Here is an 18,408-nt window from a genome sequence, read left to right as displayed (position 1 = left end):
CCACCCAAAAATCTGGACTGTATACGGCGTATAACGGTAGAACACACCACTGTGTAGAAGTGTCCCACGGTCTACTTACTCATACAGTTTGTGTTCGAAAGGCAGTTTCTATTATTGATTGTTCCCCTCTGGAGTGTTATGCTAATTGCATTCAATTATAAACACAGCTCTCATGTGATATATATTTTTTACATATCCCTCTTATTCTGGTTGAATGCATGAGTGGCCTGGGAGTCAGGGCATTGGTTCTCTTGATTCATCTTCTTATCTGGTAATGTAACAAGAAAATAGTCAAGAAGTGCAGGAATGACAGCAGATGAATCTAAAGATCAAAATTAATAGTTAGTTAAGTTATTCAAATGGAAGACATTCTTTTTCAGGCCAATGATGATGTAGAGCTAACATACTTATATTTAATCATCTACACATTAATAATCCTTCAATGGAATATAACAGAACACCTGGCAATCAATTGTTGTATCAGCTGTGTATATAGTCAAAGCATGGGATTTGTGTGAAATAATGCACACTTGTGACATCTTGTGGTTGAGAGTTGCAGGGTGATTTTAAAGCCTTTTACAGTTCTTGGCAGTAATGCTGCATCATCCTTCTTTGACGTGAAAAAGTTTGAGAAGCAGCATCTCAGAAGCTGGCTCTGGGCAGGCGCGTTCATTCATGGTTGCCCTTGCCCTTCAATCTAGGCTGTGTAGTTAAACAAAGGGTAAAGTTCAGCAATGATAATGATGTACCATGAATGTTCAAATCATGTACACTTTACATTATTTTCTAAAAATGTCAAAGCATACGTTCTTTTTTAACAATGAGGTCCCCATCCAAATTGTTTTCCCTTTTTGTTTACAGTGTGGTTCTCAAAGTGGGTCCGGGGACCCCCAGGGATCTTTGGTGTGGTTCCAGGGTCCCTAGCAAAATGTGTTAAAGCATACTTCAGCTATTCAAAAATAGCAGATCTACAAGCTTGCATTATGAGCTTGCAATTTTTGACCAATTTTGGAAAATCTTGGTGTAAAAAAGTGCACATTTTTGGAATAATTTAGAACGTTTTTTAAATCTTCTCTTATGCAGGTGGTCCCTGCTCCTGGCACAAAATGTATTCAGTAGTCTGTGACCAAATAGCCTACATATTCATTTGGGGGTCCTTCCTTGACATGAAAAGGTTTGAGAACCAGCATCTCAATAAGCAGCTGCTCTGGGCAGGCACACAGTAGTGTTAAAGTACTCAAATGTTTTATTTAAGTAAAAGTATCAATACCACAATGCAGAAATACTGTTACAAGTAAAAGTCCAGTATTCAAAATGTACTTGAGTAAAAGTACAAAAGTATTGGCATCAAAATAAGCAAATAAAATGTTTGAAAATAGCAGATCTACAAGCTCACAATGCCTGGTGATGCCAAGCTTGTGAGCTTTTAAATCTGCTATTAATAGGACTGGGAAGTGGTTAATGCATGTTTTATAATATATCTGCAAAGTATCAAGTAGGCCTAAAGTTTTCAAATAATTGTAGTGTAAAAAGTAATTTAGTGGAGTAGAAAAGTAGTGGAAATACTCCAGTAATGATTCCTAAAATGTGTACTATTGTACAGTACTTGAGTAAATGTACTTCGTTACTTTACACCACTGCAGCCACGTTCATACTGTCTGTCGCCCTCCAATCTAGGCGGTGCATTTAAACACCTGCCTCTCTCAACCAGGGTTTCACTAAACCACGTAAAAGGAAGAAGATAATATATTATTTGAGTTAAAAGAAATGGACCGGTAAGTAAAGAGTCAATAGCCAATGACAAATGAAATGTTATACCTCGTCGCTGTTATAGTATTTAAACTAGCGCTAATTAACCGTTTTGTTAGCCATGATATTAGTAACTGCGTCATGTCGTCGGCCTCCTCATTGCGTCTGCTTGAAATGCTAAAATTAAGCTAACATTAGCTATTTTACTGCGTATTGGCATGAAATTGCAGTGTTAGGCTACTTCCTTTACAGGTGTTTATCATAGTAATTAAGGTTGTTTTAACCTTATAACAGTTGGTGTGCTGCTTAAGGCTCTATCTATGCACAGCAGCCATATTGGAAAGAAATCGGGCCTCTTCCTTACTTCCGTCACTGGTATTACCAATGATACTAAATGAAGGCTCGGTTCCATTCTGGTCAAACAGAGTCAGGGCGCTGATATTGTTGTCACTGGAAAGACTCTGATCCGCCAGTGGGTCTCAAAGTGGGATCCAGGGACCCTCATGGTGCCTTGAGGAGGTTCCAAATGGACCCTTGCGGGTTTGTGACTCTGAGAGTGTACAAATGGACCTATGAGGGTCCATATTTGTACACTCAGAGTTCTGGGGGTCCTTGAAATTAAAATGTTTGAGAACTGAACCATCATGCTACACTAAGTGGAACACAGCCTTCTAGCCCAATTTCTCTCTTATATGGCTGCTGTTTATAGAGCCTATTGTGAACGTTGGCTCAATGGAAAGGCTCTGCAACACCAAATGGAACAGAGCCTTAATTAGTATCATAGTTGACACATGAAGGACAAGTGACCTTGAACTATTTCAAGCCAACATGGCTGTGAAAAGGGTCTAATGTTTGTAACGTTAATTACTGTAACTAAATGATGTCCTTGCAAGTACATCAAACTGTCCATGTCCAGACTTGTAGTGACATGTCAAAGCATCAATGTTGGCCACCGTGTATCCCAGAGATGTTAATGCATTAAGTAGTCCTTATTCATGGCAGCTATACTATACGGACATGAAATAGTATGGTAAACACAGGTGTAATACCAATGATTATGAAGGGTCCATCAGATGATTTAGTGTAACAGAGCCTTTGATAAGACTGTACATGTCCGCTGTTGTAAGCCGGCTGACAGACACTACAGTACATACATATCCACTGGATGGTATCCATTAACAGAAGTCATCTGTTCATGTTACTGGTGATAGATTGTACATTATACTTGATGCCTATGTTTATTTTTCAGTTGTACTCTCTGTACCTGTACCTATCCTGTGTTTCGTGTTTATTGCTGGTGCTGCTTTGACACCTGAATTTCCCCACGGCGATCAATAAATGTCTAATGATGCCATTATCACTTCCAGTGTAAAGAAGAGACATGCATCTGGCAGCAGACAGCCAGAGATGCCTTTGCGGGTGGCTGATACAACTAGAAGGAGCATGTATGCCACTCCCCAGAGGTAGGTTTATTGAGTTTTCATTCTAGACTTTTAAAGCCAACTGGGCCTGTAAATGAATCACAGCTAAAAGTTATTTGTAAACATAAGTTTGGAAATTCGTGTTTGGTAGATTATTATCCCTGTTGTAACAATGCTTCTTGGCAATAACTTTTATACCGTTGGAAAGCCTGTTTATTTCCCTTTTTTAAATAGAGTACCGAAGTCCTGACGTCACTCGTTCATCCCCTGGGTTTGCGGAAGTAATTTCTCTGTGGAGAATAACATCGGGCCATCTTAGAATCGTCTCATATAAGAATTGTGGTCCAAAAATAAACAAACTGTCTCTGCGATATTGTCAGGGAGGTGGCTCTGTATCGTTTATGATAGTCAGTCACTCATATTTGATACAGTCTGTTTCTGGCGAAAAGTTAACTAATTCGGCGGTTGATGCTGAGTCAATTCGCCGGGATCATTTGTTTAATTTTGGAACACAGTTCTTATTTGACATGATGAGACTTCGGTGCTCTATAGTGCCCCATTTCTAAGGACCATGCATTTATGGGATGAGCAGCACAGTGTATGTTTTTTTTTGCCCATGAAACATTTGTCAAATCTTCTCTGCCCCAAACGGCTTATTCTAGTGTTGCTATACACTCTTGTGTGGTGTTATTTGGTTGGTTGGATGATTGACGTCTATCAGTGCCAAGGAAGAACATAGTCCAGGATTTGGGAGGACAGAGAATGGAATGGAACCAGTCCTGACCTAAATCAATCAGCTTGGTCTTGCTTTTGGTACTAAAGTGACCAACCACAACATGTTGGCTGACTCGCGAAACAGCAGTGTGAGACCATGCTTGTTACCAGCATGAGGAGCAGGTGCCAGGCTGTTGTGGCTGTGTATGGTTCTTCCACATGCCACTGAGGCTCCTGACTGTTTGTGAAATGAATACATTGTACATTTGTTTCTTCCTTGTTACTGATAGACTTCAATCATCCAATCCACCAAACGACAGCAAGATTTGTCAGTCTTTTCATGGGCGCAACCATGAAGTTGCTGCTCATAACATCAGATACAAACATTTAATGGCAATATTCATGATGTTGTCAGGCATTCAGCAGGGTGACACCAGCCTGAAAGTACACTAGGATGCCACTGCATATTAACTGCTTTAATTTAAGTGCCATTTTAAAACTGTATACTAGTCAAAATTTCGGATTGTGTGTGATACATGTTTAATTGTTACCATTGTTCATTTACAGTAAAGGTGTACAACCCTCCTATGGCAAGCTCAACATGAGCAAACCCCAGTCTGGGACCTCTGAGAGGAAGACCTCCTTCTTTGGTGCTCGGTATGTAACTCCCACAAAACAGGATTTAGAAGATGTCATTATGCATTCAAAACAGTGGGCTAATGATTCATTTAGGACGTGCACCCAATGTTAAAAAGTTAATATGGTGAACTTAATCACTACAGGGCTAGTGGATTGGATCGCAACAGCAGCTTTGGAGGACGGAACAGCCTGTTTGGCAGTCTTGGAGCGTCTGGGAAAAAGGACCCCAGACCTCTGCATGACAAAGCCCATGTACAGCAGTCCGTCAGGAAGTTGTGTGAGGTACTATGAACCCTTTTTTACTTAAGTAAAAGTAGCAAATCTGCAACACAAAAATACTATCACAATTACCCCATTTAGACCTGTTGTAACCTATACGTGTTTATAAGGCCTGTATATTGAACATTTCACTTAAGTAAAAGTACAAAAGTATTGGCATCAAAATACTAGCAGTAAAAGTTTTCAGAACTTGTCAAAGTATAAAACAGGCCTCTTAAGTGGTTAATGTATGTTTTGTATTATCTAATAATGTAACTTCATTTTCTCTTTTATGTCTAGTTCCTCACAGAAAACGGGTACCCAGGAGGGGTGTCCACCAAAACCCTCCAGTCTCCCTCCACCAAGGAGTTCCTCAAAATGTTTGAGTTCATTTACCAGCTGGTGTACCCAACTTTTGAGATGCCTAAATCCAAAGTGGAGGAGGAGGTACCTCGTTTGCTGAGAGACCTCGGGTAATTTAACAATACCGTGATACTTCTACGCATGTATAAAAAGTAAAACATTCTTCTGACAATTGTTGGTGAGGTAAAAGCCTCTTTAATTTTAAACTCTAAACAAGGGTAAATGATTTGCCTGTATACCTCTATTTGTCTTGTTAAAGAGCAAGATCATAGGTTTTTTTAACTGATACAGGTGAGGTAACGCTTAATTGGTAGTGATCATAAAGAAGAATCCTACTGATTTTGCCAAGTGACATCCTTTGGCCAAGATTTCCAATTGCATACAAGATACAGTAACTCAAAATGTAATGGGTGGATTGCCATGAAAGTTGTTGAGTGTAGATTTAAGACATTCTGCTCTGACCATCTGTTTCTCTTTGTGGTTTAAGGTATGCATTTCCTCCATCTAAGAGCTCCATGTATTCTGTTGGAGCTCCACACACATGGCCTCAGGTGCTGGGCGCTCTAATCTGGCTCATTGACACGGTCAAAGTAAGACTTGGTTTATACTTCATTGTGCGCTTGTGTCGCTAGGGGTGCAATGATTAATCGTAATCAAATCTATTATTAAATTGGTTCCAGTGTTGTAGCTAAGCTAAGGAGGAGCGAGCCGTCTCTCCCTCTCACAATCTGCCGCTGGTTGCACAATAGCGACTGCAAAGCAAAATATGGCACATAACAATGGCAGCGCATTTTCTTTGTCACAGTCATGAGCAGCAATGGAAACCTGAATGTCAACCACCTCATTGTAAAAGTTAACATCAGGGTGACATTGAGCATAGAACCACCTGTCCATTTCATTAATCAAACCATCAAAACTCAACATTTTAGCTTTGGACCATATTTGAGGAGCATTTTGGCTTCATTGTACACACCCATATAGTCACAAAATGCACATTTGGCCTCATTTAAATATTGCTCATCATTCATAAATGCAAAAATGTCTTTGGGGTTAGACAGTTTCTTCAAATGAGCTTTTCGCTCCCTCTGTAAACTGCTTATTTTGTCCATCAACGCATCATGTGTCATGTTGACCATGCATTTTCCCACAGCCCCACCAGACTCAAGTTCAATTGTATTGTCATTCTTTGACAGCTCTTTGTCAGCGCAAGTTGGCGCCTCCCCTTTCTCCATAAATAAAAGTCAATGTTCCGAGTACAAACACCTTAACGTGCAAAGTCTCTTTAAGGCGTACCATGGGTGGCTTTTATTTAGAGTTGGGGTAATTTTTGAATAAATGCATCATGTCTAAAAGAAGCTAATGTAAAATAGTGCCATAATCCGAGTTTAGTTTAGATAATTAATTGATAATGAAAATAATCGTTAGTTGCAGCCCTAGGTTTCGCATGCCAAAAATGGATCTACAAGCTCACAATGCATTGCAGATGAGCTGCTGTTGATTTGTTATTCTCGGCACAACACTGGTTCACAACTAAGAATAATAGTCTATGTACTGGCATGAATATAACATTTAAAATGTTCTGTGTTTGTCAGATCTACCGTAGTCTTGAGTGTGAGGACCTGCTCTTCAAAGGTTTTTCTGAAGAAACCACAACTGAAGACTCTGTTGAGCGTAACAAGGTAACCATTTGTGTAATACAATAAAAGTCATCAAATGCATTTTTATAACTCTGAATATCAGTTGGATGGATGTTCTTTATTTCCAAATGACCAGGTGTGATAACAAGATTGTTGTGTAATCACACTCTTCATTTTTATTCTCTGCATGTCTTTCATAGATGTGTCTAGAATTCATGGCTGACACATACACAAAGTTCATGCAGGGAGCAGACACATTTGAAGAAGAGGATCATGTATTCCTGTCTGAATTGAGTAAGTATTCAGGGGATATTACACATCTTAAGAAGAAACATGCATTTATTTGAACAGTTATTAGAGTGAACCAGCTTGTTGTACAGAGGTCAGTCCTTGTTCTAAGAACAGACATTGATGGCAGTTTTGTCTCCATGTGTCCCATAGAAAAGGCATACAGTGTGGATGAGGCCCAGCTGGCATCTATGGAGTAAAAATTCGCATTGCTGAGTGAACAGGTGGAGCAGCTGGAGAGTCAGAAACATTTGGTTGGTAATTTTGAATTCACACACGTTTTACAGTCGGCCACCAGTGCTGTAGAAATTGTTTATCAATACTAAGCCAAGTTTTACCTAATAGACCTCAGGGCACATTCATAGAAATTGAATGTTTTCAGGAAGGTTGATCTTTAGGCTTGAGCATAGACTCTTTTTCTTTTTTGCTTTAACCACATGTGTGTTTGTCACTGATGGATACCTTTATTGATCCCACTGGGAAATATAGGTGCCAGAGACGGCACAGAAAAGTAACGTCATAATAAAGACACAATCAATGCCTTTTGTAAGATGAAGGTGTCAAAAGGAACGGCCATCGTCATGGGTGTTTCTTGAAAGCACCCATGATTTCAGACTGATGCTCAGCACATGCTTTTCGCAAGTGCAAGCTGTGACTCCTAACTTTTTGTGTAGATCTCTTTTGGAACATTTGTTTACCATTTTCCTTTTGTAGAGGAAACTTGGCACCGCATTTCTGTGCAATAAAAGAGATTAATCACAACTCTCACCACCAGGATCCTCTCATGAACAAGAAAATCGAGAAGGATAAACTCCAGACGGAACTCCAGACACTGGACGGCTACCATAGTGAGCTTGTGACCTTCAAAACTAGTCTGGAGAGCGAGGACTCCAGACTGGCTGAAGAGCTGAAGGTTGCTGGTAAATGGCCATCAAGAACTTCTATTTGTACCAATAGCCTGTTGCTTGACATTCCACACAGAAACCTTATTTTCAATCGCGTTTAACTGTATTTAGCCTTGTATGCATTAACCCCTTAAACCCTATATATCTTGTTGATCAGGGTCCCACAGGGGCCTGTATTTCGGCCCCCTCCTTTTTTCCCTCTCGACCAAATCTCTTCGCCAAAATAGCAGATCTAAAAGCTGGAAATGCATTGCGTTGGGGAATTGTAGATCAGCCATTTCTGCCATGTTCACCAATGATAATGCCAAGAATATACTGACGGTAGGGTGGTAACTGAATGTGTACCCATTTCTGCAGGCAAAAGCACTGTATTCATACTTAAATTAGTCTCCCCCTACTGAAACGGTAAGGTGGTGTGTTTTTGCGTGTCTCATCCCTTCTTTCTACACTACCTCCACAGGCCACCATCTTGACTCTCTAACACAGGAGGGGGCCAGACTGCAGCACCTGCTGGCTAATCAGAAGTACACTCCGGCTGACATCGAGAGGCTCAACAGGGAGAAGATGGAGCTCCAGCAGAAAATCTCCATTCTCAGCAAGGCCCAAGAGGAGGCAGAGCAACACGCATGGCACGAAGAGATGGGTCTGGCCAAGATCAAGGAAAGGGTGCGTATACACATTTAACAAACAAAACTCAAGTGCGTTACTGTGCAAGCTGTAGCATGGGTTCAATTTCCATTTGTAACCATGTGGTTTGGATGTATGGCACAGCATTCACTATCATGATGCACCTTTCTCCAAACAATAATGTTAACGGTATTGTTGAACAATGACAATTACTTCCCCATCACAGGTTCAATGGAAAGTGGCAGAGTACCATAAGATGGCCCGTAAGATAAAGTTGATCCCAGCATCAGCAGAGAATGCCTGTGGACATGATTTTGACATACAGACCACATCCATGTATCAACCTGGTGCTATGTTCCAGTATAAAGCTCAGATACAGGTATGTAACTTATGGCTCTGAAGCCATGTACTTGATTTGACTGTAACGCATATAGGTCAGACCGTATCTTGTCCCTGAGCTACAGTATATTAAGTCATTGCAGGTTTGTCTAATACCATTTTACTGTGTTTGAGGTATCATAGATGCCTGATAGACCTGTAGTTGTATTGGCAAGGGAAGCTCCAGATGATGGGACTGATTAATGGCAGCTGATTATAGCTTATTGTAAAATGTTTAGATGTATTGGTGCCATACATACTGGTATGCTACATGTTTAGATGTATTGGTGTCATACATACTGGTGTATGCTACATGTTTAGATGTATTGGTGTCATACATACTGGTGTATGCTACATGTTTAGATGTATTGGTGTCATACATACTGGTGTATGCTACATGTTTAGATGTATTGGTGTCATACATACTGGTGTATGCTACATGTTTAGATGTATTGTATGCTACATATTTATCTAGTCATACTGGTGTATGTTTAGTTGCCGCTGAAGAAGATGATCACTGACATGGAGAAGGAGAGTGAGCTAATGGCCAACAAGAAGCTCAGTCTACAGGAGTCTAATGAGGAGGTAATCTGGTGCACTGCCAAGTTATTACATTGTGTTATTCATCTCTTCCTCACTCCTCGTTGGCTAATGTTGACGTAATAAGATTTGATCTAAGGATAATATGCATGCGTTTAAACCACTTACAGTAAGCCCTGTTTTATACTTAGTCATACGATGGTGTTGCACAGCAAAATGCAGCAAAATGGCTGATCTACAAGAACACAACACCTAGCACATTTGTAACGTTCTTTTTTTGAGTCTGTTGGGTTAAATCAAAACCTGTTAAGTTTAAATCTGGTTGTAACATGCCAGGCAATCATGTTAAATGTGGTTAATGTCCCAGCCAGCCATTAATCATGTTAAATGTGTTTGTCTCAGATGAAAGGCCAAATCCTGCTCAAGATGAAGGAGTTGAAGCTGCTGAGAGAGCAGATGCACAAACTGGATCTACAATTGGAACATGACATGCAGGTAAAGTGTGTGTGTATATGTGGGGACGGCCCGAAATGATTTCCGAGCCGTCACCCCAATCTTTTAAATGCTCCGGTAATTGCGCCTGGTGTGCGGGACCTGTGGGAACGAGGAAGTCAAACCCTCTGTATCCACTGTTCGTGCCGAGTGAGGGTGACATCTGAGTTATTTGCGTTTTGTGATCAGTTGGTTGGTTGTCAGTTAGTATGCACTTTGATAGTCAAAGTGTTTTGTGTGTTCTCAATATATATATATATGGGTTTTTTGCTTTATTGACTTAAGTACTTTGTGTGGTTTCACTGATGGTTAAAACCCCAGACGAGGAAGAGCTCACTATAAAATACAAAAAAGGAGAAATATTTTTTCTCTGGTAGACAGTCTACTTGTCACCCTTAATACAATTCACCGTTACAATGTATAGAGCAGCCTCTGAATTATCTTTCCTGACATTAAAATCTCAAGCTTTTTTCTTTTTGTCATCAAATAAATACATTGAGCTTTACACTCTACCAACGGAGTACATCCTTAAAGGAGTGCTTCACCAAAAAATGACAATCGTTCACTTTTATTGTTTACTCACCCCGTGATGTCGAGAAGACAAGGAGTTGATGTCTTGAATTCAAGGAGGTTTTTCGTTTGTGTAACATTCCTACGGTGAATGAAGAATCAAAAAATGAAAAAGTGTTATTTTTAGATGGTGTGAAAAGACATGGAACACAGATAATCTGCTAGAATCAACTGGTTTATCATGTGGTGACCTCTAGCCAACCTGTTGATCCTGGTCTAGTATAAGTTGGACCCGTTTTCTGTCCAAGTAGCTCCTCTGAGGATGACTTTGGTTCTCAATTAATTTTGACACTAGATTTAAATTTTCTTTTGCTTCAACATCTGGATGAAAATTGATGATTTGGGTCACACTGTGATTTAATATCAACCTTCAATGTGTTGTGTGTAGGAGATGGTACTTGAGGAGCAGAAATGGACAGCAGAGAAGGAGGCTGTTGAAAAACACCAAAAACTCCTTGAGAACAAGCTTCATAATGGCCGTGATGACGCTGTCCAGAAACTGCAGACCACACAGCAACAGTTGGTGTTTTCTCTGTATTTATTGTCAAAACCTATTGCATTTAACCACCTCAGCCCTATGGTGAAACTTGCCAATCTACAATCTCTTGTAGATCTTTTTTTAAACGTCCCCAGAATTTGTGGTGGAGGTGAAGAGATGATCATTATAGTGGAGGGGAGGAGATGTTTATAATTGCAGTATATTATATTTCAAAGGCACAGTTGAGGATGCACAGTTGTGCATAATAATCACTCACCCAATTGTCTGTCTGAAATGGAGTTGGGTGTGTTTAGAATAAAGACATGTGTTCCTATCTGTACCCTAGGCATCACCTGGTGCTGCTTGAGACCAATGAGGAGAGACGAACAGTGTCTAACAACCTGGCCACCATCTTCACCCATGCTGCCGACCACTTGGCCATGTTGGAGGTACAAAATGTAAACTATAGTTAACTTAATGACTTGAAACTCATCTGAACCTTTAGACTAGATGGCATACAGTAGATCTGTTGAATCTATCTAAACTGATCTGTTCACACAGAGACTGTGGCTGTTTTTTCAGTATATAAAACCACCCTTGCTTTTCCATTCCTAGACTTGCAACTTAGACACAAAATATTATTTAAAAGGTAGGGTAAGTGATTTGCAATTATTCAAATAATTGCAAAATGGGTCTATGTTCTGATAGTGCTTGTTACTATAGAGTGTCCTGTCCATATAAGGAGTCTCCCATGTCTCTCCAGCTCTTTATTAAACAGAAAATGCATTTTCAGTGCTCTCTCCTGATTGGCTTAAAATGTGTCACCTACCTGAAAATGTACCATATTCTGTTTACTAAAGAGCTGGAGAGACCCCTGTGACCGAACAAACGCTCTGTAGCAATGATTACTATCAGAATATAGTACTTTAACCTTTTTAACAAAAAAAATAAAAATACCCAAAAATATCACTTACCCTACCTTTAACATCTACCTTTACCACTTAAGCCTTATTTAATACTTTGTCATACAACCTGTCATGCGAGAACAGGCAATCTTTAGATCGGCTATATTCTCTATTTTTGAAAAGAGTTTGGCGTGCCCAAAATGGGCATTATCAAATGGTTTGTGTGTAGAAAATTGAATTTGGCCACTGCAAAATAAGGTGAGCATTTAAACAGGGTGTATAACTGCAAACTCTTGTACCCCTTCCAATCAACAGAAATCCATGGTCCAAAAGAAAAGACTTCGAGATGTCCTGTCAATGGAAGAGAACCGCGAAATGTTCCAGCAGATCAAGGACATGGTTGACTCCTTCAAAGAAAAAGCTAACTCAATCTAGTTGGCACTCCATAGCACAGGAGTTTCTTTTAGTTCCTGGTGTCAGGTAGGGCACCTACTGGTTTACGTGGTACTGCCTGAACCTCCATAAGTGAAATTTATCCCCTGGAATGTTGTCTTGGATGGGTAGATGTTCTGTCTCCCACACTGTGGGGTTCATATCCCAGGACAGGAAATGTTTTGTATTGTTGTTGTATTCTTCTGTTTTGTATTTTTGTCTTAAACATTGTTCAAAATAAAACTAATTCATTCATAGTAAGTTCAGAACACTAGACTTCTTTTGAACAGGTTGTCCTTTGCTCAATCCAACATTTGTTGCAGTTGAAGAGTTCCACCCAGAGTAACTTTTTGTAATATAGCCTAATGTGCAATGCTATCCATTTTGGATACATGTGGGCTACTGAAGTGTCCCACGGTCTACTTATTCATACAGTTTGTGTTCAAAAGGCAGTTTCTATTATTGATTGTTTCCCTCAAGTGTTGCTAATTGCATTCCTTAAATTATAAACACAGCTCTCATGTTTTTTTTTACATCCTCTTATTCTTGTTGAATGCATGAGTGGCCTGGGAGTCAGGGCATTGGTTATCTTTTGATATATTTTCTTATCTGGTAACGTTTAGCAAGAAAATAGTCAGGGAAAGTGTAGGAATGACAGCAGATGAGTAAAGATCTTGAATAACGAAAATAATAGTGAGTTATTCAAATCGCAGACATTCTTATTCAGGCCTATGATGATGTAGAGCTAACCTACTTATATTTAATCATTAATCACCATTAACAATCCTTCAGTGTAATATAAAAGAACATCTCTGACAATCAATCAACTGGGTATATAATCAAAGCATGGGATTTGTGTGAAATAATGCACACTTGTGACATCTTGTGGTTGAGAGTTGCAGGGTGATTTTAAAGCCTTTTACAGTTCTTGGCAGTAATGCTGCATCATCCTTCTTTGACATGAAAAAGTTTGAGAAGCAGCATCTCAGCAGCTGGCTCTGGGAAGGCGCGTTCATTCATGGTTTCCCTTGCCTTCAATCTAGGCTGTGTAGTTGAAGGGTAAAGTTCAGTCAGCACTGATAATGATGAACCATGAATGTTCAAATAATGTACACTTGACTTTACATTATTTTCTAAAAATGGTCAAAGCATATTTTATTTTTTTTACATTTTGGGGAAAAATAGCCAATTTAGCATCGAGGTCCCCATTTCTCTTTTTGTTTAGTGTGGTTCTCAAAGTGGGGTCTGGGGACCCCCAGGGATCTTTGGTGTGGTTCCAGGGTCCCCAGCAAAATGTGTTCAAGCATTACGGTCAGTTTAAACACTAACCCAGTATCTTATACTTCAGCTATTCAAAAATAGCAGATCTACAAGCTTGCATTGTGAGCTTGCAATTTTTGACCAATTTTAGAAAATGTTGGGAGTAAAAAAGTACACATTTTTGGAATAATTTAGAATGTTTTTTAAATCTTCTCTTCTGCACGTGGTCCCTGGCACAAAATGTATTCAGATGGCCGGGGGTCCGTGGCCAAATAGCCTACATATTAATTTTTGAAGATAGCCGCTCTAACCTCACAACGCATTGTGATGCAATGTTTTGAGAGCTTGTGGACCTATCTGTTATTTTTGAAAAATGTTGACGTGAGATGAGAAATGGGACATTCTGTATAATAAGTTATTTTCCGTTTGGTATTGTATGTATACTGCATTTTTTTATATTGGGCGTTTACTTGTATAACAGTATTTCTACATTGTGGTATGGTATTGCTACATTAACTTGTAATATGAACACTACTCTGTTACCTGTGGTGTTACTAAAGTTGAGTTTTCAACAATTGAGGTACAGTAACTGATAATTGGCTCTTGTGGAAAAGAGAACATCTAGCACAGTGGTTCTCAAACTTTTAAATTTCAAGGTCCCCCATAACTCTGAGAGTGTACAAATGGAACACTTTTCAGAGTTACAGACCTGTAAGGCTCCATTTGGAAACCCCTCAAGGAACCCTGAGGGTCCCTGGACCTCACTTTGAGAACCACTGATCTAGCACATTATCAGAATGGTACAAGGATCAATAGATGAGGTGGTGTGGTGGGGGTATGATTGGGGTGTAGGCTCTAATTTTTCACTAGGATAAGAACTGAGGCAGGAGTTACGCTAAGGATGTTTCAGTAAAGCATTCAAATGTAACTAGTTGGCGAAATTCACTTTTGATATATTTTCCTTTCTTATCTGGTAACGTTTAACAAGACCATAGTCAGGGAAAGTCTAGAAAAGATTGCAGGAATGACAGCAGATGAAGTCTAAAGATCTTAAATAACTAAATGAATTAATATTAGTGAGTAAGGTGAGTTATTAATTCAGCCCTATGATTACACAGAGCTAACATACTTATATTCCATCATTAACACGTTAATAATCCTTCAATGGAATATAATATAATATAATATAATAGAACACCCCTGACAATCAACTGGTAGGCCTATATTGTCAAAGCATGGGATTTGTGTGAAATAATGCACACTGGGGACATCTTGTGGTTGATTGTAGATGTTGCAGGGTGATTTAGGGTGAATGCTGCATTCAGATGAAGCAAAAACAACTGATTAGTTCCTTTATTATATTACCTTCCCTCTTACCTAAATCCCTCTGATTGTCCAGCTCTGACTTTAGCTTGCCAACTGACATAAAAAAAACATTTAAAACGTGTTTTGCGTTATACTATTTGCCCCACAGACAAACTCATGGATGTCTCAGTTTGCAGATTAAAGGTTTGTTGAATGTGAGCTTAGCCTAGTTTAACTCTTGGGTGTTTATGAGATCATGCAGATCAAGCAATAGTAAGAAAATGCAACATTAAAACGACTTTTTCTTCCAGTTTTTCTTTTCCTCAGTTGGCTTTTCTATCTGCACTGCAAATATACTCTGTATTTCACTGCTGAAAGAAAATAGAGATACAAATTATAAAGGTCTGCAGAACAATTTCAAAGATTATTTGTATGTCTGATCTGCTAGATCAACCTTATTGCACTAATTAGCTAGCCTACATATATAATTTAATACAGGATTATTACATGATGTACCACTACTATTTTACCATATTTTATTTCATTTTATTCTTTAGGTGTTATCAAAAATGTTAAGGAAGAATTTCACAGCTTCCAATGTTATTACCACTTATACTGTGTGAGTGGGACAATAAAAATTACATATACTATAAATATCTATAAATATACTTGGGGGGGGGGGGGGGGTGTGTGTAGGGGGAAAGACCTACACAACACTGTCCAAGAGAAAGTTGGAACCAATCTGGTTCCATGTGAGTTATGGGGGTCTGTATGCATTCCAAACTGGGGGTCCTTGAAATTGAAAAGTTTCATAAACTGTCTGTCTTGAGAGATTAGAGCAGTGGTTCTCAAAGTGGGGTCCAGGGGTCCTTGAGGGGGTTCCAGGTGGTCCCCAGCAAAATTAGTTAATGTTGCAATACAATCTGTTTAATCACTTTAACCCTACATCGGCTATTTGAAAAACAAAAAGCTGACCTACAAGCTCACAAAAGCTCAATGAATGATGTATTGTGAGCTTGTAGATCTGCTATTTTCAGAGACTTTAACAACACAAATCTTGTATGGGGTCCCTGGCTCAACATCTTTTCAGATGGGGGTCCATGGTGAAATACATAATAATTTGACAAGCACTAAGTTGGAATTGTAGGAGTTGAGGCATTACATTTAGTTTGACGTGGTTCCATAGATTATAGCATTGGTTCTCAAAGTGGGGTCCGGGGACCCCCAGGGGTACTTGAGGGAGTTCCAGGGGGTCCCCAGCTAAATGATGGACAGGAACAAAATGGACCATTATGGGTCCATTTGGTTCCATTTGTACACTCTCAGAGTTACATTAACATTGATTTTACAATATAAATTGGGGTCCCAGAGATAGAAATGCCATTAAATGGGGGTCCGTAGCCCTAATGCATGTCAAACTGGGGGTCCTTGAAATTAAAATGGTTCAGAATCACTGGTAGCTAGCAGTGAAAAATCTTCTCTTATGGGGGTCCCTGACTTATCTTTTGACACTAATAAGTGTCACTTTGGGGGTCCTTGACATGAAAAAGTTTGAGAACCACTGGATTATAGAACCAAATAGTTCCAAATCATGTGGTGACCCGACCCACAGGTTGAGAACCACAGGATCAGAGAACCAGTGCACAGAGCTCGCTCATCCACGGTCCAATCACAACACACCGCCCTTCAATCAGTGTTGCCATTTCAACTTATTATAAGCGACTTTGGGCTTATTGTTCTGTAAAGTTGCTTGTAAATATTGGTAGACGGGTTGTGTTTTTTTGGGTTTGTTTCGAAAGTGTAGTTGCTTATTTGGGCTTGTTTCCTAATGTTGTTTGCGACACGTCGTGAGCTTGTAGATCGGCTGTTTTCAAATGGCCATGTCGCTGCTTTTGGGCTTGTTTTCATAGACTTGGTTGCTTATTTCTTTCGCAAAACCTGGCAACACTGCCTTCAATCTAACCACCTGTGTATTTAAGCCAAACACAGCGTCAGTTCAGCTACTAGCTTAACTTCTTCTTGAACCAGAGTCACTTCAAAGGAAAGAAGTCCTTCAAGTCTACACAAATAAACGACTTCAGCATTATTTATCAAGAAATGGATCGGTAAGCTAAATGAAACGTACTATCATAACATTTTTTGTAGCCAGTGGTGTAAAGTACAATTTTGAGGTATTTTTACTCAATACTTTTACGTTCCACTACAATTATTTAAGCATCAATCTTGGCCATCGTGAATCCCAGAGATGTTGTTAATGCATTGATGGTCCTTATTCACGGCAGGCATGGTACACCAAACACAGTTTAAGCTAGGATTAAGGTTTCATTTAGTGTAGCAGGGCCTCTGATAAGACTGTAGCTACCATATCCACTTATTATAGCCTCATCTAACTGTGATTGGATCAATTTATGGATAAGGCTGCCATTTGGTGATTGTACATTAAATACTTAATGCCTAATAGTAACATGTCTACATCAGTGGTTCTCAAAGTGGGGCCCAGGGACCCTCATTATGGTTCCTTGAGGGGGTTCCAAATGGCCTCTTACAGGTCTGTAACTCCAGAATTATGTTGAAATTTGAAATTAAAAGGTGTGAGAACCACTGGTCTACATATTCTGCTAACCCATGTATGGCCAAGTGCAGAAGTTTACTTATTTGTATATTTTTAGGTGTACTCTTACCTGTACCTACCTTGTGTTTCGTGCTTGCTTGACCCCTGCATTTCTCCATGGGGATCAATAAGTCTATCTAACGATGCCATATCACTTCCAGAAAGAAGAAACCTGCATCTAGCAGCAGAATGTCAGAAATGCCTTTGCGGGTGGCTGATCCAAGCAGACAGAGCATACAAGCCACACCCCAGAGGTGGGTTTGAGTTAATTCAGTTCAGAGCGTACTTTTAAACTCCACTGGGCCTGAAAATATTTCTATTTGTCTTTTTGTGCATAAGATGTCCCATACCTCATGGAATGCTAACAATGTTACTGCCGGGTGCTCTGGTGGCGCAGTGGTTAAGTCCCTGCCCACCACCACAGAGGTTGTGGGTTAGAATCCACCGTGGTGCATCCGGCTTTGTCGGGTGTCTATGCGAACACAATTGGCCCGTGTTCAGGGGAGGGGGGGCGGGGAGGGTGATATTGGTCATTGCGTATACTCCTACAGGCTGGGGTGGCACCTGTCAGCAGGGAGTGTTGGGCGGGAGGAGGAGTCCTCCCGGTTGGGGCTCCTCACTGGCAGGCGAGTCGGTAGGATACAACAGCAGTGACAACACCACAAATGTGTGTGGGGAGGAATTCATTGGCGTAATGAGAAAATTGGGGAGAAAAAGGGGGTAAAAATAATTGGCTACTCAAAAAAACAATGTTAGTGTCTACATCACAGTGAAGTTGCTCATAATGGATGACAAAAAGCTTTTGTATTTACCACCACATTAAGCAGGCTGTTAAG

At 39.9% G+C, this 18,408-nt stretch overlaps 1 protein-coding gene across 1 annotated transcript; it reads left to right on the top strand.

Moving 5' to 3' along the window:
- Nucleotides 1-3,156: 3,156 nt before the first annotated feature.
- Nucleotides 3,157-12,399, top strand: LOC308102952 (kinetochore protein NDC80 homolog; the record flags this gene model as incomplete). Its single annotated transcript, XM_080452804.1, has 15 exons — nt 3,157-3,212; nt 4,452-4,541; nt 4,667-4,805; nt 5,082-5,254; nt 5,632-5,734; nt 6,737-6,823; nt 6,982-7,056; nt 7,845-7,989; nt 8,435-8,640; nt 8,828-8,980; nt 9,475-9,564; nt 9,922-10,014; nt 10,970-11,100; nt 11,406-11,508; nt 12,280-12,399. 15 exons carry the CDS (start codon nt 3,157-3,159, stop codon nt 12,397-12,399), a joined length of 1,764 nt encoding a protein of 587 aa, XP_080308930.1.
- Nucleotides 12,400-18,408: the final 6,009 nt, after the last annotated feature.

This window comes from Gymnoscopelus braueri (genome assembly GCF_963280865.1).
Source record: "Gymnoscopelus braueri genome assembly, chromosome: 16".
Classification (NCBI taxonomy): domain Eukaryota; kingdom Metazoa; phylum Chordata; class Actinopteri; order Myctophiformes; family Myctophidae; genus Gymnoscopelus; species Gymnoscopelus braueri.
The sequence above is the reverse complement of the archived record's forward strand: the minus strand, read 5'-3'. Positions and strand labels throughout refer to the sequence as shown.